Source organism: Calidris pugnax, unplaced genomic scaffold (genome assembly GCF_001431845.1).
Source record: "Calidris pugnax isolate Ruff unplaced genomic scaffold, ASM143184v1 scaffold54, whole genome shotgun sequence".
Lineage (NCBI taxonomy): Eukaryota > Metazoa > Chordata > Aves > Charadriiformes > Scolopacidae > Calidris > Calidris pugnax.
Window position 1 is genome coordinate 687,212 of NW_015090864.1, and position 24,024 is coordinate 711,235.

Consider the following 24,024-nt stretch of genomic DNA (forward strand, 5'->3'; position numbering starts at 1 on the left):
GAGATATTTCTTCCCATGAAGTATAAAGTTGGGTTAAGCCTCTATATCAAACATCCCGACATCTCAACACAAGGAGAATGAATCTCACCTATTTGTAGCAATCAGGGAAGAGGCTCAAGATGTCTTGGAGGATGCCGCCAGCAGATAACCTGAGCTCAGCTCTTCCTGGAAACAGTGCAAAGACTCTAGTTATGTCTCCATTAGTAAATAAATTAGGTCTAGCCCCATAGCCAAGTGGTTATTGCACACCTTATACATAGCTAATTTCTCCTTACCTCCCAAAACGGCACGACTATGTGCAAACTACCTGTTTTAAATGGTCCCTGGGCCATGCCCGAGAATTGTCTGGGTGAGGCACTAGTTGACACACCAAAACTGTGCCAAAACCTCGACCACCAATTTAGCAATGTAAATCTTTGCAGCATAATGCCATATCCTCATTTGCCTACTGTTGTGAATGTAGCTTTTGAGCATGCACTACAACCAGGCTAAAGTTAAAGGTGCACAGACCATATTCAGTCCCTTGACTTTGCTGGTTTGGTTCACAAAGTTAAAAAAAACACCTCAGTTTTTTGTATTTTTATCACCATTAATAATATCAGCTGAATCTGCCCGTAGTACCTTCACCATCTGTCCTTTTTCCAGGCAGTCTGACATGCTACTAGCTGGCTGTGTTTGCTTCCTCTGTTACATTTCTTTTGGGAGGTAAGGCTGGAAGGAGGAAGCTACTGGAGTTTGCTCACGTGGCTGTGCTGCCTTTTTTTCTTTTTTCTTTTTTTTTTTTTTTTTTTTTTTTTAAGTGCTGCCCACTTCCACTTTAGGCAAGCTTTCCTTGTTGTTGCAGCAGTTGTGACATATAACCAGCAGTGCAGTGTCCTACTCAGGAAGGAGTAACACCAGACCTCTGTTCCTCTGGAGGGTTGATGTTTGGGCATGGCTGGCATGGCTCTGCAGCTCCGCACAATAGCTTTTAATGCCAAAAACTATAGACTGAAGCACCTGGGAAGAAAACTGGTGAGAGATACTGGAAGAGATGCTCTGCCTCATCCTTTGCTGCATGTACTTCAGGGATTTTCTTCTGGGAGAACGAATCTGGCACTAAACAGGATTAACATGTATCAAGATGTTTAGGGCCTTTCCATTCATGGAAGAGGTATCATGGCCTACCTGAGAAGATCTTCAATTGGGGCATCAGGAAAATGGGCTGTAGCCTCAGTGGTCTTCTGAGATACCAGCTCACGTTGACCGATCGGGTTTTCATTTTTTCCTCTAACATTTGAAAATGCTTTTTGGGGACCACAGTTACTCCTGTGTGTGCTGTCAAGAGCAGGAAAGGCTGATTTTTTGCAGGGAGCATTGAAGCCTTGGTAGATGGATACTCTGTCAAGGGTGTTTATGTGTGTATTCTCTGTTGTCTCCAGGACATGTGCACAGCTGAAGCAACTGCATCACTGCTCCAAGCAGAAGAAACCTTTTCAGCATGCCTGGCACGGATAGATGCTCTTATCCTCAAGCCTCTGCTCCAGGCAGGTAAGTTAAAGACTTTTTTTTGTCTGTAGTTCTAGCCTTGAGTCATTGGCACACGTAGGAAGGGAATTATAATTGAAACTTCGTGGCTGAGGACTTTCTGCAGGCTGGTTTGCTGGAGTAAGTGGTATGTAGAGTTGTTTCACTTAAGATAGTGAGATCTTAGGGATGTCTATGACCTTTCATTCAAGCCTAGGACTGTGGTTCCTGGCTTTTTTTAGAGGTTCATCCAGATTCTAACCAATGTCAACCTGTATGTCTGCTCTGAGGCTTGTTTCCAGCATGGTGTGTGGAAACCAAAATGCATCTCACACATACATGACCCCTAAACAGTGCCCATTCTGCCTCTCAGCTTCCATGGTCATACCCATCTTTGAAGGCAGAACTTGTGGGTGCAGGTTCTGAGCTGGCATTAAATCAGAGAAGCTCTACTGAAATAACAAATCCATATAAATATTCACAAGCCTGTCTGGCCAAAAGTGGAGCGACTGGATTAGACCCGTAGGGTGGTTCCTTCTCCTGTCACCACTTTTTTTTGGGTCTAGCCTCCAAGGAGACCAGGAACAGCCCTTTGGGCCAGGGACAGCATATTTCCCTCCGGTGCTTGTGTCTGAGCTGGGGCTGAGCCTCACAGGCAGCCCTGACCCCAGGCCCCACAAGAACAAATCCTTAGTGTGGATAGTCCATGCAGTTACTCACAGGGACCCAACCCTAAATCATCATCTCCTTCCTCTTTGGCAAAACAAGAACAAATCCTTAGTGTGGATGGTCCAAGCAGTTACTCACAGGGACCCAGCCCTAAATCATCATCTCCTTCCTCTTTGGCATTGTTTTTCTGTCAGAATATATGTGCTTCACATGTAAAAATTGGGCTGAGTATTAAATATAGGCAATGTTTTCTATAAGCTTTCTTGGAGTCAATGCTTTCTGATAGCCTTTTACCCCTGCCTCATCTTTTCCTCAAAGAGCCTAGTGACCAGAAAGGAAAGGAGAACTTTAAGCTCTTCCTGCTCCATTGCTTTTCTGTAAGAATATATGTGCTTCACATGCAAAAATTGGGCTGAGTATTAAATATAGGCAATTTTTTCTATAAGCTTTCTTGGAGTCAAGGCTTTCTGATAGCCTTTTACCCCTGCCTCATCTTTTCCTCAAAGAGCCTAGTGACCAGAAAGGAAAGGAGAACTTTAAGCTCTTCCTGCTCCTGAACGATCGTTTTCAAGCTCTGTGGAACCTCACAGAAGAAAATTACCGGATACTGAAGCAAAAATGCAGCACCTCTGAGTCATTCTGCATCCAGGACATTTACACTGTCTGGAAAGGAGACCTGTTTCTAAGCCTCTACATCCAGTAAGTACAGAAGCATTTTGGAGTGTTGTAAGAGACCAAATTTATCAACTAACTAGTAGGTTGGCGCAATTAATGTTTATATTTGATTTGTTCAGTCCTGTCCACTAGTATTTGGTTATTAGGTCAGAGAAGTGATTGCATTCAGAGCTCAGAACAAGTGCTACAGAATATAAACAGGATAATAAATAGCTTTTTCTATATAGAGAGAGCTGTGAATATGCTTGTAAGAGGCAGGATTTCTTTAAGTATAGGGTTTATTATGCATCTTAAAAATGGGAAGAGGACAGGGGGAGTACTTGTGCCTGGGGAATTCATGAGAGCAAATCTTGGGCTGTCATCAGGAACAGAAACACATGCACAGGCAGGTTGACGGGCCCCATAGGGATGAGGAGAGGAAGGTGTTACCAGACACAGTTCATATTATGTGTTTGTGCCACATTTTTATGCTCTTGGCAAGGGATACGATAGCAAGTGATGGATGTGGCGTGACACGAAAAACATAATGCCCTATTGCTGTTTCTAGAATTAATTGTCTGCTCCCCATCTGTCCGCAACACAAAAATCAAATGTTTACCAAAATCACTCTAGCGTGTGTAACCTGCATGCTGATGTCCTAGCATGAAAAATGGTTTATGGACATCCGAGATGACATCAAGATCAGCCGGTGTTGAGTCCTTCATTCATCACGTTGGCCACAAACGTGGCCAAGCCCTTGCCAGATGGATGGGCTTGTGCCATCTGTGCAGTTTGACGCCCACACAGGAACAGGAGATGGGCTCACTGGCTCCTGGACATCATTGCTGTTCCTTTAGTCTTGGGTTTTGTGGTTTTAATGCATTCGGAGGGAGGAGGAAGGGAAGGACTACTCTTTTTGGTTTGTTTTTACTTGGCCAGCATCATTTTAGAAAGCGATGCACAACAGACTTTGCCTTTACGTGGATGGAGTTTAGAGGGCGTGCGGTCTTCATTCAGGAGATGATTCAGTGAATTAAAATGGGTTTGAATGGAGCTTTAGAGGGCATGTAGTCTTCATTCGGGAGATGATTCAGTGAATTAAAATGGGTTTGCCTTAAAAAGGCATATAAAGGATGAAAACTTATGCTGAGGTTTCAGATGACAGAAAGGGGAAGTTTATCGTAAGATCTAATTTCCCCTCATTTTGAAATTAAAACCTGTTTTCATTGGGTGTCACACAAAGAAAGAAAAGCTGGTTCCTACCCACCTCTGCTGACTCACCCTGTGCCATCCTGATCCTACAACGTCTCACGCTTATTAGAGCGTTATAGGAGGAAGCAAAGCCTCTGTTCTGGACCCTGAAAACCAGCAGTAAACACATGTCCCTGAAAGATGTAATAAATGACAATTAGTCTGGACATTCTACAGGACTTATCTGAAAGCACTACTGGAAGAAAGCTTGGTATTTGTTGAGAAAATATGGCTCGATCTCCCTCTAGTGTGAGATGAGATACATTGACACCGGGACACATTGGCTTGAATTTACCATCAGTAATAGAGAGTTTTACTTTAACCAGCAGAAATTCAGACATCAGAAGCTGAATGCTAAAGCTCAGCCTTCAGAAGTTTGCTTTCCAGGACAGTTGTGCAAGTTTGCTTCTGCTTCTGCTAAACACCAGGATGATTTAAACTTCCTGTAACAATACTGGTGCAGAAGTCAACAAGGCAGTCCAACCGAGGAGCTGGCAAAGGGGAAAAAAGGGGAGTGAACCAAGGTGAAAAGTCCAGTAGCTACATCTCTCTCTGCCTCCCATGGAAAGGTGGACGTGACATGACGTTTTCAAATGAGCTTCTTCCCTCTATCTCTTAAACCTCGTGGCTAATGTGCATCTCTAACTCAGCTCGTGCTTGTGTGTGTTTGGGTTTTTTTCTTGCCAACAGATATTTCGTCACTTTTGCAAACTACGTTGTGGTCCATGGCTTCGAACACGCCACGAAGAGCAAAAGGTGAGCGAGCTGAAGAATGCTGCTTTGAAGGGGCTGATGGGAACACAATGCTACTGTATGTGTTTAAGATACTAATGTGGAGTGAGCAGCACTGAGCTCTGCACCTCGCAGCGATTTCCATTTCATGGTCCAGCTGCCTGGCCATTCTGGTTGCTCCTGGTTGCATCCTGGTCTTCTGAGACCAGGGCAGCAGCTGTTGGAAGGTTTCCTCAACAGATATCTCTCCATGTCCTCCTAGCCTTGCAAGCTTGTAAATTTGGAAGTTGGGGGGACCTGAGAAAGGATGATGTGAGAATCTGGCAGGAAATTTCTACTCCTTGTCCCAGATGTCTCAAGAAAATAATAAATCAAAGCATGAACACTAGACATGAGCAGATTCACAGCCACTTTATCTGAGTCACCCTTTTGGTGTGCAAACCATCGTGAAATACATTCTATATTCCATGTATCTGTGGGTGGGGTTCCTGTTTGCAAAGACCTCTGGGCCAGAGGCAGGAGGGATGGAGCTCTTGTTCACCTCATTGCCTTATTTCTGTCTGTTTGGTGTGCAAATTTATTTGCACTATGTCATCTCCTGCTCTTTCAAGTCTCTGGGAGTGAGGTAGCACACAAAGTTTGGAAGGCAGAGGAGTGGCAATTTGCAGAAAAAAGTAATTAATGAACCTTTGTTTTAATTCGCCAACTTGCAGTGAAGCCTGGAAGCACCATAAGACAGTGCTGAAGCAATTCCTCACAGACTTCACCTCCGAGACCTCCATGTCACTGGCCTTATATACTGTTCTTCACAAACCTATCCGAGATCATATCGAGCAATATATACTGCTCCTTACCAAGCTGAATGAGGTCCTCAAGGAGGTAAGAAGTTTTATGTGATGTTACTTGACTGGCTTATGCCAACACCTTATGCATGGTTTTTGGGGCTTTGTGGTGGTCCAGTCAGTGAATCCAGAGCAGGTTGGAAGGAAAATGATTTCCAGTGAAGAGCTGGGGTGGTAATAACCAGCACCAGTGGAGTACAGCCCACCTGAAACCCTCAAAGCAACAAACAGTGGCCGCTCCAGTGCAGTATGAGCTACTCGTAGAATCATAGAATGCTTGAGGTTGGAAGGGAGGACCTTAAAGATCACCTGGTTCCAACCCCCTGCCCTGGGCAGGGACACCTCCCACTAGACCAGGTTGCTCCAAGCCCTGTCCAACCTGACCTTGAAAACCACCAGCAGCCACAGGGGCAGCCACAGCTTCTCTGAGCAACATGGGCCAGTGTCTCACCACCCTCATAATGAAAGCTTTTTTCCTAAAATCTAATCTAAATCTCCCTCTTTTTTCCTGAAATCTAATCTAAATCTCCCTTCTTTCAGTTTGAAGCCATTATCCCTTATCCTATCACTATGTGCCCTTGTAAAAAGCTCCCTCCCCTCATCTCTCCTGTAGGTCCCTTTCAGGTACTGGAAGGCTGCTATAACATCTCCCCGGAGTCTTCTCTTCTCCAGGCTGAACAACCCCAACTCTCTCAGCCTGTCTTCATAGGAGAGGTGCTCCAGCCCTTTCCTCATATACTCATCACACAGAGGAGCTGCAAAGGGTCAAGTAACTGGCTTAAGGTTGCAAGCTTCTGCTGGTGGCAGAGATACTCCTAGATATGGGAGGCTTTCCTTGCAAAGGAGGTTGGAGGGTTAACTCTCATTTGGATTCAGAACTGCTGAGGTTTTTCTGCAGCTGTAGCCCAAAGAGTAGATGTCATGCTCAGCCATACCTGCAGTGTTTCTCAAGCCCTGCCTTCTTTTATCAGGGCCCTGAAAAGGACGTGGTTACCAGTGCCATCGAGGAATATGTGAAGCTGGAGTCTTTCATCGGCCAAGTCCTGGATGAAGCTTGTTTTACCAAGTCCTTATGGAAATCTTTGGGCTACAAATTCACCGTGAGTTATGGATGTAGAAAGTGGCTTGAAGGGCAGCTCTTTTGGAGATCTTACACTTCTGGTTACGCCTGGAGGAAATTTAATACAGATCAATCATTTGAGGCTTAGTTTGGAAGCCAACAGAGCAGGGCAGGGTGGGAAGTCTTGGAGAAACCATATGGACACTGGATGCATTAGAAATTGAGCCTTGTGCCTAGCTCTGCTATCCCTGTTAGCTTGTGCAACAAGTCAGACAGTCTCTGGAACTGTTGTCTTGAGTTGTATGTCCTCTCCCAAATCCTGCTGTTTCCTGATGTTTTTGGTCCCCCATCGTGACTTCTGTGGTTCCCTCTGCAGGATATGCTCTGTGTACCTGAAAGGAGGCTGCTGGAAGATAGCAAAAATCTTCCCATCTCTGCCAGCACGAATCGATCAGACCGGATCTTGCTCTTCGATGATGTCCTTGTGCTAATTCAGGTGAGTCTTCAATCTCTCAGAGGGACTGGAAGGGCAGCACAGATAAATGACAGCAAAATGCAGGTTTCTTTAATGCTGAAATTGCACCAGAGCTTGGCTGTTGCGAAAACCTTCTCCCAGATCCATGCACCAGTGGTTTGCACAGGAGAATAAAAGAAAGCCTGATGAAGAAGGAATAGAAGAGCATCCACTTAACTTTTTCTCCAGTAAATGCGTACTATGCAATCACCACAGGCACTTTTCTAGTAATCCAAACCCATGGCTGCATATAAATCTGTTGATTTCTGTCCTTGTTTATTCAAAAGGGGCCTGATAGATCAAAGATATTATACTGGAAGCACTCATGCGTAGGACTAAATGTGATCTTTCATGGTTGACTCTGCTAGTGGCATGGGAGCAGAAGTTGCACGTGTTCTTGGGGTTAATTTCAGGGATTTAGGGCCTGGGTGTGGGGCAGACAGGGAGTGTCTCCAGCCATGGATAGCTAGATGAGTAATATGTGTTCAAAGCTGTTCTGCAGCATGTTAACTAAGTCCAGCTTGGCTTGCTCTGACTGACAGCACCTGTAATCTAGCACGGCTCTCTTCATGTGCACCTCTTTAGTCATGTGCCAGCCCCTCAGGTGTCCAAACACATGACTGCCTTGTGAGCCGGTAGATCTTACGGGCTCTTCCAAACATGAGCCTTTATGATAAGGCTGGGCAGTCCTACACAGCTTGCAGGGTCGAGGCCTGAGGACATCGGCTGGTAATTATCTCATCCAGCTTTACCTTGCAGATTTCTCATCACTGGTGATCTCGCTGGAAGCAAGTGCCCCCGGGCTCCCTTTAGAGTCAGAGGAGAGGAACATGTGCTGTCTAGGTGTGGTTCATCTGACCTGCTTTTAGATGCCAAAATTAGTGTGAGTTGAATTGCGTCCTGAACTTCATTGACTAGGACAAGAGCATGGAGTAACCAGCTCATGTGGAGATATCTACGTTGCAGACATCTCTCTTCAGTCAACGGTTCCCACCCACTATGTCTCATCTCCTGTTATGACTGCTATTGAGGCTTTGGGAGATGTAACTGAACTGGGATTGGAATGGTTACCTTGTCCTGCTAGTAGGGGACTGCCCATGAAGGAATCTGAACCTCCCTCCCTCCCCTGCTCCCCCAGATCTGGTAGATACATCAGTGATTAACTCTTGGTGAGATCCATAGTGCTAGTACCTAACCCTGGTCAACTACATCCTTGCAGACAGCAGCTCTGTAGAGTATGCACTTGGACTTTAGACAGGAAAGGAAGACACAATATTAAATGCAGTCTTTACCTAATATTTTAACCATTTTGAACTTCTCTTTGGTGTGCTATTGATTAAAGTGGTGACTCCTATGTGGCTGTGTCACCTGAAGTCCAGATCCTAGGTAGATCATAAGCAAAACTAGGCAGAGCTACATGCAAGGGATGGTTTGGGAGTGTTGCCATGCAATAGGGAAGAAACTTTTGTAGAGGTAAGTGCCATCTAAGAAGGTCTGATACTGTTAGTTGTAGCTGTGGCAGTACAGACTACCACTTAAGTGATAAACTAGGAATTTTCTTCCTTCTCCTACATTTCTTAAGTCTCCAAGGTCTGTCATCGTAGCATAGGATAGATGTGTGGACCACAAAAGAGGGAATTTACAGCGCTGCCAGTCTAGCTTTGCTGTTCAATGGATTGACAGAGTGGGGGACAAAGTGTGATGTTTACCTCAATAATGGGAATATCTTCTTTCTTTTGTTCCAGGGAAATAGCTTTCAGAGTTTTGATCTGAAGCTTGTGTGGTTAGATGAAAACTGCAGGGAGAAATCAGCTCCAGGACTGTAAGTTAAGTTTCCACTTGGAAGTTAAAAAAAAAAAAAGTATTCAACTTGATTGTAAAACTGAGAAAATGATTCAAAACTTCAAAACTTTGTCCCATCTCCTTTCCAGCCAGTGGGATTGGTTTGATTGTAAAACTGACAAAATGATTCAAAACTTCAAAACTTTGTCCCATCTGCTTTCCAGCCAGTGGGATTGGTTGTGGGCTGTGGGTAGTTGCAGCATCTCTCAGGTGGGACCATGGAAGCTTGGACTTGCTTTTGCTGGCATCTTGAAATCAATCAGTAAATAACATAGTTTTGGCTGCACACCTGGAGAATAAAGATGAGTTGACTATTTGAGTGCCTCTTCGGAAGGAAAACCTGATTGCAAAAGGGCCATTAGCTTCTGAAGAAGAATGAGAAGAGCAGGAACTGCTGTTTGACTGAGAAATGTGATTTTTTTTTTTCATAGTGTCCCTAATGTCTTTTGCTTCACAGGTACGTCCTCCGCGTTATAACCCCGGAAGAAACGTTCTTTCTCTCTGCCAAAGACCCAGAGATGAAGGTTAGCAGTGGGCAGGGTGTTTCCCTTCCACCTGAAATGGGGGTTTGAGTTTTGAAATGGGGGAATGACATAGAGGGGATGGTGGCTTTCTAATGGGGGCAAAACATTGAGTGGAAGCTGAAATCCCATTAAGCATCAGGATTTTAGCTTCCTGAGCAGAAGACAGATTGCTGGGCTCTGCACCTGCTTATATTTAGCTGAGGTGTTTCTTCTGTGATTTTTGCCATTTTTAAAATTATTTAAAGCAGAACAATAAGCAGTGTGGGGTTTGTTGGTTTTTAATCTGCCCCTCTGTGAAGCCAATGCTGTATGAGATGGCTAGAGGTGGCTTAGACAGTTGATGGCAGATGAAAAATATCCAGATGCTGGCAGTGGTCTGCCCTGGGCAGTAGCATCTGCTGCGGAGCTTGGGACAGTACGGTCCCACCAGCATGGTCCCGTGCCATAATGGTGGTGAGAGTCAAGCTTAAATTACATGGAAGTGTTGTGGATTTGGGGCAGTATCCAACTTGCAGGACCCCAGATAACACCTCCTGTTGATGCTGTAGATGGGCCATAACTTCCCAGCCCAGCCAGCTGAATGGCACAGAGTTGATGGGAACCCAACACCTTGCTGCTTCTCCTGAAGTATGTCTTCTTGGGAGCTATTTTGCTTTCTCTACTCATTAGTTCGGCACTTCTCTTCCCCTTCTTTACTCTGAGGGTGTCAGAGCACCAGAACAGGCTGCCCAGAGGTTGTGGAGTCTCCTTCTCTGGAGAGATTCAAAACCTGCCTGGATGCGTTCCTGTCCAACCTGCTCTGGGTGACCCTGCTTTGGCCAGGGGGGTTGGACGAGATGGTCTCCAAAGGTCCCTTCCAACCCCTGCCATCTGTGATTCTCTGCCCCCAGGCTGTTTGGCAGTGGAAGCTGAACCAGGCTGTCCGACAGGCACTGAATGGGAAGCGAGATTTCCCATTGTGGGGCAAGACTGGTGAAGGCACCGAGCCCCCATCCTGCCGCTTCTTCACCTACGTCTTCAGGCTGGAGGGCAAGTTCAAGAGCGCATCCTACGAGGGCGAGTGGCACTGGGGAAAGCCACATGGCAAGTAAGGAGCATTTTTTTACCCCTTTCCTAAGCAGAAATATGCCAGGATGGCCCTGCTGTCTCTGTGTAAGACTGGATCCAGTGGTGGATGGTATGGATACCACAGAATGGTTGTGGACATGGGGTGATCCATCCCATGCTGAGGCCTTGGACCACAGACTCTGGGCTGGTGACTTCCTGGGGTGTGCCACCCTTTCTAGTTCCTTCCTTACTTCTTTCCAGAGGGAAATTGAACACTGAGGATGGATTCAGGGGGTACTTGGGACACATTTGCGTGCTTTCAGGGCTTGGTCAAAGCATGTCTCACTAGCGATACTGGTTAATGCAGTAAATTTTAGAGGCTGACCCTAATAATGTGGTAATGATCCCATTGAAGGCACTGCATCGGCTTATGCCTGTAATTAGGACTTAGACTTGAGCTAATGTTTATTTTCAAGATCACAGCTTGAGGCATAAAATCTTTCCGTCATGATGACAAAAACTGAAACCAATATAAAGCCTTTTCTTGTGAATGAGAGAAAAGTTTTATCCTGTGCTGTCAAAATCTATTCTAACATCTAAATTATTATCAAAGGTATTAAAAATATATATACATATATATATAAAGGAGGCTCAAATGTATTATTTGGGAACGTGAAAACTGTACACTAAATCCAACTGAAGTTTAAGAGTGAGTTCTACCACAAAGGAATGGTCTGTAAATTAAGGCTTAAATGGTCCCAACCAAAATCTCTTTGATGTAGGATAAAGCACAGTCTCTGTTTTTGTGAAGAAACAAGAAATATGACCAACTTCCTCAGACACAAAAACAGGGTGGTTTGAAAGTTTTATGCTTCCTGAGTTTTACACAGTTTGTTTACAGTTGTTATTGAAGCAAAAAGTAGATAGAGATTTGGTTTGGAAGAGCCTCAAAATAATGAGAATAACCGAAATCAAAAGTGTAATCCTGAACCTTCTGCGTAAGAGATTGGGCCTTGTCCCAGAATAGCATTAAACAGTTTTTGGAGTAGAGCTTTTCCCCGAGGGAGTCCTTTACATCATCCCCACTTTCCCCAGCACCTGCACTCCTGAAGGGGATCGGAAAACCACAGTGTGTAGACACAGAGGAACAAGCAACTCTTCTTGCTCTTTGTCTCCTCCTCTCTTAGAGTTGGAGAAATAAGATGAATCGACATCTCTGCTGCTTCAGATAAATGAAGCTGAAACATCCCAGGCAATTTGTGGCAGAAATAACTGACTTTGGGTGCTTTTAATACCTGAACTTTTAATTGCTTAATCACTAAGCTGTCCTTCCCACTCCTGAAGTTGCTCTTCTGTGTGACTTGCTACTTTGATGGCCTTGATGGCTTGTCCACCTCTGAAGGAGAGTCTGGCTTGGCAAGGCACATTAGTAGAAAGCTGCAGCAGCATGAATTGGGGCTCTTCAGCAAAAAAGCCTGTGTTCTTCACTATCCTGTCCCAGTACTCCTGGCGACCTGGTGTGGTGGAAGGAGATGCTTCCACTCTGAAGTAGCTTAAACTATCCCCATGGCTGAAGTAGGCATTCTCTGTGGCTTGCTTTCTTTGCTGGCAATCATGCTAGCAAAGCAAAAGGAGATGTATTTCAAATCCACGTAAAATTAATCTGACCACTTCCCTGTAAATACCAGAAAAAGAACCTGTCTCGTGTAGGTGTTTAAAGCAACAGCCTTGGTGAAAGTCAAACAAATGCGTCACGGTTTTGGCAGCACACCATCCTCTATTGTCTCTGGTCAGGGAACGTGTAGGGAACTGGCTGTGTCTGGGGTGATGCAAAAATTAAAACAGTGAGAGGGTGTAGGTGGAGTGGGAGACAGGAGGGAGGGAAATGTATTCACAGCTGGGCATGGCCGGGCACTAATTTGACCATGGCGTTGACTGTTCCAGACTCGTTGTTGCATTGTTAACTCGTGTAATTGTCTCTACAACCCCCACACAAAACAGATGGGAAGATATGATCCCTTTAGGCCAGGGCTTCTCTCTTTTGTTTTCATAAAGCCTGGTACAATGAAGTTCTGGACCGTGGTGTCATTATGTTGTCTACGGGGATGTGCCACGCTGGAATCTTCAGCTGGTTTAATCACATGCTGCGCTGTGATTACGAAAGGATCATGTGCAAGGTCCTAAATGGATGACCCAGCAACTCTACAAAATGCTTTTGAGATTAGGGAACATAGAAAAAGATTCTTCCTGCTCATTCCAGGGCACAAAAACATTATGACATTAAATCCTTACAGTGCCAGGCAAGGTGCCAGAGGTGCCTGGAGAACTTCTGTGTCTCTGTTCCCTGAGGAAATATTTTGACATTAGCCATTTCTAGGTTGTGCTTTGATACCTTCTGTTGCAGCTGTGAGTGTTGCTGGTGATGCCCCTTGTGTAACGTTTCATTTGAATTGCAGGGGGACACTGAAGTGGCGTGACGGACGCAACCACGTCGGAGATTTCAAAGAGGGCTTGGAGCATGGGTAAGCCTTAAAAAAACAGGGTGTTTCTTGCTTTCAAAATAAGCTAAGAAATGGTTCCTCCCAGAGGTACAGGGACACCGGTGTCTTGTAGAGGGACTCTGTTCACTCTTACAGCCCAATTCATCCAACCTATTTTGGACACCTGACTTGGATTGTAACCTAGAGTGACTGGCTAGGGAATGTGGTGCAGATGACCCTTTTAGAGGCAAACATCTCTTCAGCTGGATAAATCTGACCCCAGTTCTCTAAATCTAGGTGTATTTATTCATGTGAAGCACCTTGACAAAGTTATTTTTAGAAAGCTTTAAAAACCTCTTAAAAGAGTTTTCAGGGGAAAGTAACTTTACTATGAGATTCAAACGTTATTTTTCTATTATTTTTGAAAATAAGACTTCTACATTTCTCATTTCTACTTGAGTTCCAGAATAGCTAAGGTTTTTAAGGGAAAAAAAAAAAATGTCTCAACTACTTTGTATTGGGATTACAAAAACATTTTGTTTGGACCAAAGGAATTATTTTGGTAGTCTAACTCAGCTCCCAAACTGGGGAAGGGGGAGAGACAACAAGAAACCAACACAATTGAAAGTATCTCTCTAGAAGAAGCAATGAGAAACTGTGACTGCAGCTCACGAGGAGATGAGCTCTCCCTTGGGGCAAGTCCATCGATACCTGGAAAGTGTGTCGGGGTAGAGCTGAGCCCAACCATGCAAATCAGCTTGGGAGTCTGGAAGGTCCTTCATTTTTAAGCTTCATCCAGTAGAACTGAGTCACTTTTTGCCATACTGACCTCTGCCATATGCACCTTGTAGGTTTGGAATATGCCTTGTCCCACGTCGATCTGAAGACCGGTATGACTGCTACAAGTGCCACTGGTACGAGGGCAAGATGAGAGGCTATGGAATCTGTGAGTAAGTAAAACCCAAAGGTGGACTCTGGGGGGGAAAAAAGGGCACTCCACGTATTTAATGTTCCCACCTCACTGTGGAAGGCTCAGTCATGGTGTAAAACCCAGGGTATTTCGGGTGCCAGAAGCTTTTGGTTTGGAGATGGGCAGTGTGGCTTCTTCACAAGCCCTGAGTCTTCTGAGCATTAGAATAGTAAGAGCTTCTCTGCAAGCTGTGACCATTGTAACTACTTGAGGTAGCATCCTCCGTGCCCTAGAGGTGAGGATGTAATTTTGCATTCGTGCTTGTGGTTGCAGAGCAGAGCACATGGTGTGCCATCAGCCCTTGACAGACATGGTGAAGCACACAGCTTGCTCTGTCTCCCCTGGCCAGGCCATCTGGACTAAAATCTTGTGTAGACTAGTTCCTTAATGACGGGTGGGATTGTTTCTCTGGGGGTCATAACTGTTATCCTCACCTGCTGAAGGGGACTGGTTCCCCCAGTTGGCTTTCTTTTTTTGCTCACTCAAATTCTAAGCTAAAATCCAGAGATTAATTTTAGAAATGGAGTCTGAGCTTTTTTCTTATTTACTCATCAAAGTTGGTCCCTTCCAACCCAAACCATTCTCTGATTCTACGACGTGCAGAAATCTCTAGGGAACTTGGAGCCAACTGAGCAGTGCTGCACTAGTGTCTCTGGTGTCTAATGTGAAGGTGTGTTGATGATTATCAATTAGCTCTGCTTAGCATAAGCGTTTTCTCTGTTGTGGCAGAGAAGATCTGCTGGCCAACCTGGCCAGAGCTAAGGGGACCTCTTCTCAGGGGGATGAGCTGAGGAGAAGGGGTGGTTGGTGAGCGTAGAAAGGTGGCAGCAGATCTGGCTTCCTGCTTGATCTTATCTATTCCCACTCTGGATTAACCAGTGGTCACCACAACCTGGCTGGTGAGAGGTCAAGGACTGAGTGGCCTCTCCCAGGACAATTGCAAGCCTACGTGTTGTGTCCTTAGGTAATGTTATCTATATAGTTATCTAATATTATAATAGAAAACTATCTGTGGAGAGATTAGCTTGGGTGATGCATGTTCCTAATTGCAACCAACTACCCGCTCCAGAGGTATCAGTCAATTTTTTGGAATATTTAGGAGGCAGATGAGCCCAATCTACTGTCTTTCCTGGCTTCCTCCTGCAGTAGTAGCTACCAAATAGGCACAGTCTTAAATTCTGTTTGTTTTTTTCCCCTGCAGGTATGGGAATGATATGGTCTACAAAGGTTACTTCAAAGACAACGTGCGTCAAGGGTTTGGGATACTGGAGAACCTCTCAGCTGAGCATCCGTTTAAATACACAGGACAGTGGGAAAATGACAAGAAGAATGGATATGGAGTCTGGGAAGACAAAGATAGGTAAAGGTGATTTAGATCAGAGGTGGTTTGAGGTGGCTGAGAGTTTTGTCCCTCTATTGGCAGGGGTAAAGCCTTGTGTTTTGATGGGGTGATTTGGGGATAAAAGGGCGGAGGTGTCCAAGCTCTGCTATAAGGCTTGAACTTCTGGGAAAGTCCTATGTGTATTTGTGCATGAATTTAACACTTGTCCTGCACGGAGCACTATAGCAGGTAAAACCAGCCTCAGTAAGTGATACATTGAACTGACAAAGATCTAATAAAACAGCGAAAAAACCTAATTTGTTTTTCTCTCTTTCCAGAGGTGAGAGATACATAGGGACATGGCTTGACGATCACAAACATGGGCAAGGCATTGTAGTAACCCAGTCGGGTGTCTGCTATCAAAGGACATTTCATGCTGATAAAATGGTGGTGAGTACCCATTTTCAGTGGATTCTCTAGATTGACAGGACATGGAATTGCCCAACAAGGGCAAAATTAAGATTTCACTCCATAATCTTTGAGGGAAAAGAGAAAGCAAGAAAAAGCACGCACTGGTATTTTACCATGATGATGGTCTTGAAGAACAAGACCTAGATTAAGTCTTGTTTCTTAACATCTTTCTGAGGTGCAGGTAGGAACTAGATGTGAGACTGTCACTTTTCCTTGCTAAGACACCTTATAGGTCTGTCTGTTTGACTAATGATCAGGTCACTATTAGAGACCAGAACTCATATGTAAAGTGCTTTACAGTTATTTATGGTACTAAATCTATCTTAGACATCATTAAGCCTTTACCTTTCCAATGTGAGCTTACCTATGGCAAGTTGGCTGTCCAGTTCATTGAAAGTTTAGATGTTGATGTGGAAAAGCAAAAGGGACTGGCATTGCTAGAACTGGCTTGGAAAGAAAAGCGTTTCTTCTCATTAAAAATACGCGCTTAAAAAAACAAACAACCCCTTCCCCACTCACCAAATTAGGACAAAATGTTTAGCATGGAAACTTCGTCGGAAGGGCTTTCCATAAAAACTCCATCTGCGGGGAACCAAAATAAAGCTGTCTTTTGGTCTGCCAGCTGCCAAAGGCTCCTTTAACTTCACAAGGCTTCCGGGTGGGGAGCAGTCACTTCAGCTTTCCTAGTGGAAAATTGGTAGGGCCAAGAAGCTTCCCTTGGAAACCTTCTATTTTTGCCAGAAAGGGCGCTTTCCACTAAGAAAACCATTCCAGCGGAAAATGTGTTACAGCTCTAAAAGTGACCACATTTTCTGGCTGGTATGGGTACGTATAAACCTTCGGGCCCAAACCATGGGCTAAGCCCCACCAAGAAGAATCTTCCCCCTTTGGCTTAAATTATCCTGTGGCTGTTCTGCATCTTGGTGCTCCTTCCCTGAAATCTGTGCTTCCGTAAGCAGCCGTGGGAGTTGGGAGGTCATGGAATGAGTTATTTTATGAACGCTCGGGAGCAGCTCATTAAAGCCCCGTTGACTGCACAGCAAGGCTCAAAGCTAATTCTACACAGCAGCTCCCTTCCTTTTTTCTCTTAGTTGGCTTGCAAAGAATGACAGAATTGATTACAAACACCTAAAGGTCATAGGATTGGGAGGACCACAATTTTGACCCATATGGCAATTCTTTGTCATGGTTCTTAGACCAGGAGTCTGTCTTTTGTCCCTTGTTCTAGGGAAATGGATGCAGGATGATTGTTGGTTAAAGTCTCCTGACTGCCCAGTACTTCTCTGTGCAGTGATGTCTAAAGGGTTATTTCTAGAACACCTCCTTCCTTTTCTCTTGAGCACTGCAATGCCATGTTGGGCTTTCAAAAAGGTTCTCCGAGTCGGCATCCCATAAATGTTCCAAGCCAGTGGTTGTTTCTAGATCAACTCGAGTAGGTAGGAAGTTAATGTCACAAATTTACTACTTCTGCTTTCAAATGCAGGGCTCTGGGATTCTGCTCTTGGAAGATGACTCTGTCTACGAAGGGAACTTCACAGAAGATCTAACCTTTGTTGGAAAGGTGAGCGCTTCCTCCATCTCAGCCTTCCTTCACAGTTGCTTGCTTTCCAGCAGGGCAGATAGATTCATCTTCAAAATTAATACTGTCCTGCTCCGCTTCCCCCAGTCCCCTAGAAAAATAACATTTTCCTGGTTTGGTTTTGTTGGTTTTTTTTCCCTTCTATTGTTAGTCTCATTCACAGAAGGAAGGCTGCAGCTGAGAGACTTCAAGTAGTTGGGGCTTTGTTGAATTGTTTTGGTTTTTACTGTTTTGTTTACAATGAGGAGTTTGGGGTTTTTTTATTGTCTGTGGGACATTTTTGGCTGTGCTTCGTAGCTGCAGTTGGGCTGCTCTTGCGTTCTTAGAACAAATGTTGGAGCCTTTGTAGTGGTTGGGAGCACAGGAAACGATGTATAAACCAAATGGAGTTGCAGTGGCATTACGCTAACATAACTGAGATGTTAACAGAGCTGAGGGATCTTGGAAGCTTGATTTTGCAATCTGGACACTGCACTGACACGTTCAACACTTCGTGGTTGATCTTTAACTGAAATATCTGGTCGAAGTGTTCATCAAGTGCCCCGTTGCAGGGAAAACTAGTCCTCCGGCTTGTTACAGAAGTCTGTGATGAGTCTGACAGGAAGTGTGTGGTTAGATCAGAGTGAGTGGATGTCAAAATACTTGGTAAGGATTGCAAATGAGCCCTGTTATTTAGTGACTTGTCATGGGAGGAGGAGTTTGTCATCACCTTCTTCAGCCAGAAGACCTGGGGTGGATTTTGCAGAGACTGATTATAGTACTTAGATACTGCTTCTGCCAGAATTAATGTTTAGTTTTAGTGGTTACTCTAGAAAAGTCTGTTCTTTATCTTAAGATGGAGTGCCTCCTGCTATTAGCCATGAGGACTTCGGGCTCGTATTCAGAGCCAGACTAGTTACAATATTGTTTGGCTTTGGATTTGATTTAATTAACTTTTCTACGTTTGAGTCGAGCTACTGCATGTCTTCTGTATTTGCCTCAGAGAATTTAAGGTTTTTCTTGGTAGCAGTGAACATTTTGAAAGCGTTTATGGTGAATATCATATGATTCCTCCTACCTGTGAGGCCAAATTTGCTTGCGGTTTTAACAAGCAGAGGAAAAACAGAGGAGAAGTTGAAGTTTCGTGTGTTCGCTGTAGGTTAGAAATAACTAATGTCAAATTTAAGCCAGAAAATTTTATAACTCAAAGAAGACATTGGGTATTTGTCAAGCATAATGTAAATGTTTTACTCTGCGATTGTGGAGGTCTTCCCCCTCCAGAATCCTACGTGTGTCATTCAATAGCAAGAAGATATTTAATCTGGTGGCTGTCACCTTAATGTCACTATTGCTTTGGATGTTGAAAACGTGCACCTCTCTGCTGGAAGTCGTTCTTAGTCACCGTTTCAGGAGCTGGCTCTGTTGAAAAGAGAATCTGAGACCTCGGTCCAGCTTGTTTCCTCTCACTAATGAGATCTTGGCAGAATAACCCTTTATTTCTCCGTTGCAGGGAAAGCTGTCCTTTGCCAATGGCTTCACTCTGGAGGGAACCTTTACTAACAAATCAGGCCAAGGCCTTCAGACGCACGGCATCCTGAACACGTCCAACGAGCAGCTGGATGACAGGATAACCAAAGCGTGAGCAACAGGGGTTGACTTCTTGGGTCACAGCTTGCATTTTCACTCTACCTAGAGGAGTACTGAACCAATCCCTGCTGGGATCAAGACGGTCCTTAGTGAAAGAGTTGGTCTAAAAACTGGTTTGTATGCAAGGAGAAAAAAGAGGGGAGGAGAGCACAGTTTGTCATTTAATCTTTATGCCACGTAGGATGAAGGAAAAGAATATTCTGCTCCCATCCTGCCCCATCCAGCCAGAGATACTCCCATCCTCACACCACAGTGAGCTTGGGAGGCTTAACGTTTTTGGTGATTTGTGCATGTGTGTGTGCACTCACACATATTTCTTTACATACACACAGACAGGTCTGAAGCTATACAGGCAAGGGCTGGCTGCTAAAATGCATCATTTACTCCTTCCCTGTCCCTCTGTGCTATTACATGAATATCACCAGCTGATATTGTAGAGATAGCAATCCTGTCCCTCTGTGCATGAATATCACCGTGACATATCACCAGCTGATATTGTAGAGATAGCAAAGCTACCAAAAATCAAGAACTGAAGCAAAGCTCTGAAGAACTGGAATTGGGTAGTGCTCTCTGTGGAGGAAGGCTGTGGAGCCAGGATCAGAGCTTCATGGGGCTCTGAACCCTGCAAAGGTTTGCCAGCCTGTGGAGGGTCTGGGTTCAGCCAGTTTAACCCAAATGAGGGAGTCCCAGTGGAAAAGAGCTGCCTGTCCCCTGAGGGGAATTTTTCTCACAAAACCCAGTTTAATTTCCTCCTCTTTCCTCCTCAAAACATTTCCAGTCCATCAGAGTATTGATGTTGCGGAAACAGCTCAGACAGAAATAACTGCTAGTGGTGGTTGCTCAGCTATTTTCTTGCCATCAGTGTTTTCTGTTGGCTTTCAGTTAAAATAAATAGTTGTATTTAGAAACATCCATAAGTGGAGCAGAAAGTCTGTGATCGGTTCACCAGCAAACATTCAAATTATTGATGTTCCACGCACCAGGAACAGTTTCCTGTGCTTTTCAGACAGAAATAACTGCTAGTGGTGGTTGCTCAGCTATTTTCTTGCCATCAGTGTTTTCTGTTGGCTTTCAGTTAAAATAAATAGTTGTATTTAGAAACATCCATAAGTGGAGCAGAAAGTCTGTGATCGGTTCACCAGCAAACATTCAAATTATTGATGTTCCACGCACCAGGAATTTTCCTTCACCCAAAGTACCTCGTTGTCAAGACAATAGACTTGAGTTGCTTTTTATTGAGTTACTGAAAAGGCTCTGTCATCTTTCCCTGCTCCCATAGTTCTTGTGTTAATATCTGATTCTGGAGAACCTTCCATACTTGAAGGCGAAGTCTGAAATAATTGAGGAGGGGGGCAGAAAAGCCAAATATTTATTCCATGTTTATTTTTTGCAGTCAGCTGGGCCTTGAGGAGTTCCCAGTGGAGAAGAGATGGAAGGGAATCTACGATCAGTTCCTGGAGTTCATCCATTCTGGCTGCAAAGAAGAAACGGAGGAGTCTTTCATGGGCTTCCACATTCAGACGAGCAAGGAGTTGAGGAAATCTCAGGAGTACCTCTTCTGCCACAGGTATGAATATTGTACACCCTTGTTTTAACAGAGTTAAAATAAATACCTCGTTGTGTAGAGAGGATAGTGGTTTACATTAGGGTCTGCCATAAGTTAAAGTTCTGAACCCCATTGTTATCTAGTTGTTCCTGCTCTTGAGACAGGAGGATGAATTTTAAGACTGAATTTAAGGTTGTGCTGTTAAGATTGACTTTTATAAGTGAAAATTTTGATGGGATTAATTTGATTAAATGTAAGCACCTGGACGTGACTCAGTCATCACTGGCTTCTCTTGTATTTGAAGGAAACCATCATGCAGATGCAGAGCAAACTCATCTCTCTTTAAGAATGTGACTCAGTCATCACTGGCTCATCTTGTATTTGAAGGAAACCATCATCAGCTGATGCAGAGCAAACTCATCTCTCTTTAAGAAATATTTAAAATAATTAAGATGAGCATGGACAGGATGCAACCCAGGCTGGTTGTAAGGGGACCTGAAGGCAAGGAATTTAACTAATCACAGGACTTTTAAGTCAATGGGACAGTTCCACTGAAAAGGACAGAAAAAAAAATAAAATCATTTGTTCTAATAGTCCTATTTCCCCCTTGGTGTCTACCTGCTACAACACTTGGGATTTATCCCAGTGCTTCGCCGTGTGGTTTTCCTTCCTCACCTTTCATCTTTTTAGGGGGACTGAAGATGTATCCTGGAAAATAGAAGATATTCTTGAAGAGCTTGTCCAACACCAGGGGCTGGAGTCACTACAGAATTATTTAGAGAAGGTAAAGTTTAAAACCAGAATGATTCACATCTGTCCAACAGACACTGACGTGGGTTATAGGAACTTTCTGTAGCTTTCTGTTAGCACATATAACATTTCCAGTGACTTCAGGAGTCTTCTCTAAATTCTGTGTGAATACCTATACTTGTGAAGAAGAGGATTATCCTTCATGCTTTTTGGACACTCATATTGTGTACAGCAGCTATACAGGCCAGAAAGTGATGACAAAGCTTTGCTCTTGGATCTCAAACTGTATCAGGGAATAACCAGCTGCTGGAAGTGATTAATAAACTTTCATTCACTCTTGGCAGTTGGTTTTCACCCTGAAGCACCCTTTGTGTGCTCTCTTCAGTATCACAGCAAATCTCATCAGAACAGCAATTCCAGTAAGCATATTTCTCCCTGACAATGGGAGGAGAATGGGCTTGTGGCAGCAAAACCAGACCAAAATTATAGTTGATTACCTCTAGGCTTGTTCTCCTTTGCTGATAAGAGAAGGTTGGGTGGCCTCTCAGCGTTATCCTCTACCAATGCCAAGGGCTGACTTGTAAAATCTAATTTTCCTCTGACATGCAGGCATTGAAGTCTTCCCTGCACCCACTGGGAAAGCTGCTGAAGGCCTTGACGATAGCTTTTCAGGCAACGTATTCTGGGATTGGGGCCAACAGACACTTGCTGACGATGGCACAAGAGGAAGTCAAGTACTATGCAAAGAAAATATGGGAGTTTTACCAGTAAGTCGAGCACGCTGAGTCTTTCCAATGGGTAAGACCACAGAGGGCTTGTGGAGTAGACCATCAGGATCATTTTTTCAGGTGACATGCTGAGTCTTTCCAATGGGTACGACCACAGAGGGCTCGTGGAGTTAGACCATCAGGATCATTTTTTCAGGTGACAGGACTGCTTTATTTTAGGAGCATTGCTTCAGAATGGTGCTAGATAAAGAGTTATTTGCCATAACTGAGGTCATATGGACCTAGAAAACTTTTATTATGCCCATTGCTCAGTACAAGATACAGGAGCTTCAATATGACTAAATCTTACTCGGTTACGGCAGCTCAATGAGCTGTTGCCCATAATAAGACTTTATTTAGACAACCACAAATATAAGCAAGAAACCTCGCTAAGTAGCAAGGACAGCAAAGTGTATCAGAGCACACAAGAGCAGTGTTCAATACCTACATTTGAATAAAAAATAGCTTAAGCTTAACATGCCTCAACAGGAGCTGAGAACATGCAGTGTAAGCGCGTCGTTGGGGCTCAGCTGATGTGGGTAGTGACTCTAAAATGAGGTTGTTCCATTGTGTGGTTGTGCCCATGGGTGATAAAGGTCTGGATCAAAAGCATGATTGGGGTCCTGTTGCTGTTAGAAAATCTTTTAGGAGAAGATACAAGAAGGTAGTGAGAAACAGAGGTGGGGAACTCTGCCTCTAGCTGCACTCGGGGTGGTATTGCCTTAAAAATAACAAGTTGGGTAAAAGCTTTGTTGTTATTGGTGTAGTCTTGTGTGAGGAAGGCTGCCAGCTCTGTGGTGAGGGGTTTTCTGCCCCAGAGCAGTCTGAGAACAGCAGCACAACTGATGGGGACAAGTTAGATTTGATTCAGTTCATCTGAGCTGTGTTCATGAACAGGACAACAGGGCTCTCAGCCTGAGCATCGGTTCATTTGAAAGTGCTTCTGAGCTTGGAGAGCTTGCTTCATATATCAAAACCTTTCAGATGCAGCGTGGGGAGGAAGACACACCTTGCTCTACCGTGCCCCGGCTGGGTTTCCTAGGCTGATACCAAAAAAAAAGCCTAAAAGCAACCTTTCCTGAATCTATGCTTTAATATTATGAATTTTTGGCTTGGAAATATCAAGACAAACCCATTTTTCAGAGTATGAACATCCTCTGATGTTTATAGATGGATTCAAAAATTGGTTGGTCTGACAGGTCATAGAATCATAGAATAGTTTGCTGTGGAAGGGACCTTTACAGGCCCAACTAGTCCAACCCCCCTGCCATGAGCAGGGACATCTTCAGCTACACCAGGTTGCTCAGAGCCCCGTCCAACCTGACCTTGATTGTTTCCAGGGATGGGGCATCTACCACCTCTCTGGGCGACTTGGGCCAGGGTTTCACCACTCTTATTGTAAAAAATTTCTTCCTTGTGTGTAGTCTGAATTTCCCCTCTTTTAGTTTAAAACCATCACACCACGTTCTATCATATCAGGCCCTGCTAAAAAGTTTGTCCCCATCTTTCCTGTAAACCCCCTTTAAGTACCGGAAGGATGCAATAAAGTCCCCCCAGAGCCTTCTCTTCTCCAGGCTGAAACCAGGTCCTGAAACCTCATGTCCCTGAATACAAGGAGATGGTGCTCAATGCAGACCAGAGTTAAGATCTCCAGAGTGACCACCCTGCTCTTCAGAAGCTATAGAGATTTTTGAAACACTGATTCATTCCTGACAGCTTCTGCTGGTAGTGGAGAAAGCCCTCAAATAGTGAAATTTGAATATTGAAACAATACAAGGATAATAAAGAGCTTTCCACTTGATGCTGGGTCAGCTGAGCTCTTCACTTGTGGAAAACAAAAAAAAAAAAAAAAGGGGGGGGAACCAAACACTGT

General features: G+C 44.3%; 2 protein-coding genes across 2 annotated transcripts in view; one reads left to right on the forward strand and one right to left on the reverse strand.

Annotated features, from left to right (window-relative positions):
- Positions 1–657, reverse strand: part of TMIE (transmembrane inner ear) — a 59,964-nt gene extending 59,307 nt beyond the window's left edge. Inside the window, exon 1 of the mRNA XM_014944856.1 lies at positions 622–657. Coding sequence (XP_014800342.1) covers positions 622–657 — 36 coding nt within the window. The remainder of the gene's footprint in view (positions 1–621) is intronic.
- Positions 658–868: 211 nt separating this feature from the next.
- The window catches only part of ALS2CL (ALS2 C-terminal like), a 39,472-nt gene continuing 16,316 nt past the window's right edge, over positions 869–24,024 (forward strand). The window contains exons 1-19 of the mRNA XM_014944857.1: positions 869–1,014; positions 1,422–1,530; positions 2,682–2,874; positions 4,771–4,836; positions 5,526–5,691; positions 6,626–6,754; positions 7,091–7,210; positions 8,974–9,050; positions 9,528–9,594; positions 10,485–10,681; positions 13,098–13,163; positions 13,973–14,071; positions 15,293–15,451; positions 15,751–15,862; positions 17,367–17,444; positions 18,952–19,079; positions 20,482–20,655; positions 21,325–21,418; positions 21,994–22,151. Coding sequence (XP_014800343.1) covers positions 934–1,014; positions 1,422–1,530; positions 2,682–2,874; positions 4,771–4,836; positions 5,526–5,691; positions 6,626–6,754; positions 7,091–7,210; positions 8,974–9,050; positions 9,528–9,594; positions 10,485–10,681; positions 13,098–13,163; positions 13,973–14,071; positions 15,293–15,451; positions 15,751–15,862; positions 17,367–17,444; positions 18,952–19,079; positions 20,482–20,655; positions 21,325–21,418; positions 21,994–22,151 — 2,273 coding nt within the window. The 5' untranslated portion in view covers positions 869–933. The remainder of the gene's footprint in view (positions 1,015–1,421; positions 1,531–2,681; positions 2,875–4,770; positions 4,837–5,525; positions 5,692–6,625; positions 6,755–7,090; positions 7,211–8,973; positions 9,051–9,527; positions 9,595–10,484; positions 10,682–13,097; positions 13,164–13,972; positions 14,072–15,292; positions 15,452–15,750; positions 15,863–17,366; positions 17,445–18,951; positions 19,080–20,481; positions 20,656–21,324; positions 21,419–21,993; positions 22,152–24,024) is intronic.